The sequence below is a fragment of the Athene noctua genome, chromosome 5 (assembly GCF_965140245.1).
Source record: "Athene noctua chromosome 5, bAthNoc1.hap1.1, whole genome shotgun sequence".
Taxonomy (NCBI): Eukaryota; Metazoa; Chordata; class Aves; order Strigiformes; family Strigidae; genus Athene; species Athene noctua.
The window spans coordinates 46351738-46354012 of record NC_134041.1 but is presented as its reverse complement, the minus strand read 5'-3'; the positions used below and the strand labels follow the sequence as shown (position 1 = coordinate 46354012).

General features: G+C 41.4%; 1 protein-coding gene across 1 annotated transcript; it reads right to left on the bottom strand.

Annotated features, from left to right (window-relative positions):
• Positions 1 to 937: 937 nt before the first annotated feature.
• LOC141961440 (neuropeptide Y receptor type 4-2-like) lies at positions 938 to 2071 on the bottom strand. Its single transcript, XM_074908339.1, has one exon. It carries the CDS (start codon positions 2069 to 2071, stop codon positions 938 to 940), a length of 1134 nt encoding a protein of 377 aa, XP_074764440.1.
• Between the last annotated feature and the right edge of the window lie 204 nt (positions 2072 to 2275).

Sequence of the window (2275 nt, the reverse complement as noted above, 5' to 3'; positions counted from 1 at the left end):
GACCTTGTGAATGAGATACTTTGCAATTAAAGTACCAAGGAACTGCTGAAGTGACATCTTGCTAGCAAGACCTGGAACAACTCCACCAATCCAGCCACCTAGTACCATTGTGGTATGCAGTTTTAGCATTGCAGAGCTTTGTGACTGACAGCAGCAGGAATTGCAAAGTCAATCAGACTTGTTTCCATGTAGATCTACAACTGTTTTTCATTTGCTTAAAAATAGTGCTCCGCTTCATCTCAATGTGCTTTAAGAGTTTCATTCACTGAGCAACATTTTCATTTGCCATCATCCCTCAATAAGTAACTGTCTTCTTTACATACTAAAGTCATTCTTCTGTGTCACTACTTGCAGAAGCAATGGCTATTCCCAAGCCTATATGACAGAGAGAGAAGTTCCATACAAACATCCAGTTGTTTGTTGTGAACTAGATCTGCTGAAAGATTACTGTGACCTAATGGTCTATGAGAGTTGGCAAAGCACAAGAATTTATATATTTACATATCTGTTCCACTGGTGTGTCAGCTGTGCATAAAAAATCTTGCTAATACTGAAAAACAGACAGTCTTCTCTAATACAAATTTTGGCAGTGCTGAAATTGGAAGTCTGGGTTTCTACTGCAGCCATGGTAGAGGTGTGAGCTTAGCTGATCAACTCCATGTCAGTCTGTGTGCAGCCACAGCTTAGTTACTGATCTGTTAGAGCAGCCACATATCCATCAGCCCAGTCTCAATGTCTATACCCTCTGAATGACATGAACAACTTGTGTACTGTAGGAGTTACGGTATACATTGACAATCTTCCTTTGCCTATTCTTCCAAAAATCAAGCAGTAATGAGTTTCTGTTCACATCCCAGCTATGGCATCACCAGTTGCTTTTTATATCTACAGGTAATAATTGATGTCTAGTGCATCCCTAGGAAATGTTGTCTACTAACTAGATAGAATTATGTCTGCAGTTCAACATCAGTGAGCCCTTGGAAATTTCAGTCTGCATCGTGGATAAAGGCAAATGATCATATTCTTCCACTGATGCATTTACTGAATTATGCTGGCAGCTCAGAATCAGTGACTTGACTTCTTTTTTGAAGTTGCTGTTTAGGAAACCATAGATAACAGGGTTGACACAGGTGGAAGCCATAGCTACCAGGTGGCACAATGAGAAGATCAGATTGTGGTAGCAAGGTGAAATGATTTTGTAATTCCAGTCCACAATGGTGTTGAAGACATGCAGGGGTAGCCAGCAAACAGCAAAAGCAGCAACCATGCATGCTAACAAAATATTTATCTTCCGCAGCTGAACTGCTCGGTTGCTATATTCACTCTTCTCAAACATGTCCTTTCTCTTCTGTAGACGTAAGTAGATACGCAGGTAGCAAAGTATAATGAAGAACAGTGGGATGCAATATTGCAAGAGCAGTAAAGTGGTAGTGTAGATAAGTCGGTGTTGCTCAGAAGGCCACGAGTCGATGCAGATGGCCTTGTCAGTGGAAAAATTCATGATGTGTGAGAGCTGCTTGTACAAATCATTAGACAAGATGGATGTGGTCAAAAAGGGTAGGGACATGAGACATGCTAAAGTCCAAATCACTCCAATTCCTAGATAGGCTTGGGAGATACTTGGTCTCCAGCCAGTCGGGTTTATGATGAGCTGGTGTCTTTCCAGAGCAATAAGGACAAGGGAAAGAATTGACACTGTCACAGATGTGCACTGAGTGAAAGAGGTCATTTTGCACATGACTTCCCCAAATATCCAGTAGTCCATCATGGTGTAAACAATGGTGAAAGGCAGACAGACAAGACACATAAACAAATCTGAAATTATTAAGTTGGAAATTAGAATGTTGGTGACATTGGCCTTTTCCTTCTGCTTGGCAATGACAGCAATCAGACAGATGTTTCCCACAATGCCTAGGACAGTCTCCAAGCTGTAAGAGGTGGCGAGAAAGACAGTAAGGTCAGTGATGTTCCTGCACTGATTAGAAATCTGCACAGGGAAGCTTCGGTTTGAGCTCCAGTTCTTACTGTTCAGGAAAGGAAAACCATCATTAACAACCTTTGTCTTATTCATCCTGAACTCCAAAATATTTATCCAAAAAGGTGATAGTCAAACAGAACCTGGGTCTTCTGGAGCCAGCTTAAAAAGAAGTTTCATTTGTTCTGTTTGGCTCTGGAAGATCTGGGTATATCTGCAAAGGAAAGGAAAAGAGGTTGCTTACTTATGCTACAAAAAATTAGTCAAAAGGGCAGGGGCGGAGACAGGGAAGCAAATGCC

Coding starts and splice junctions, on each gene's coding strand:
- LOC141961440 (XM_074908339.1), bottom strand. CDS start 2,071: ATGAATAAGACAAAGGTTGTTAATGATGGTTTTCCTTTCCTGAACAGT.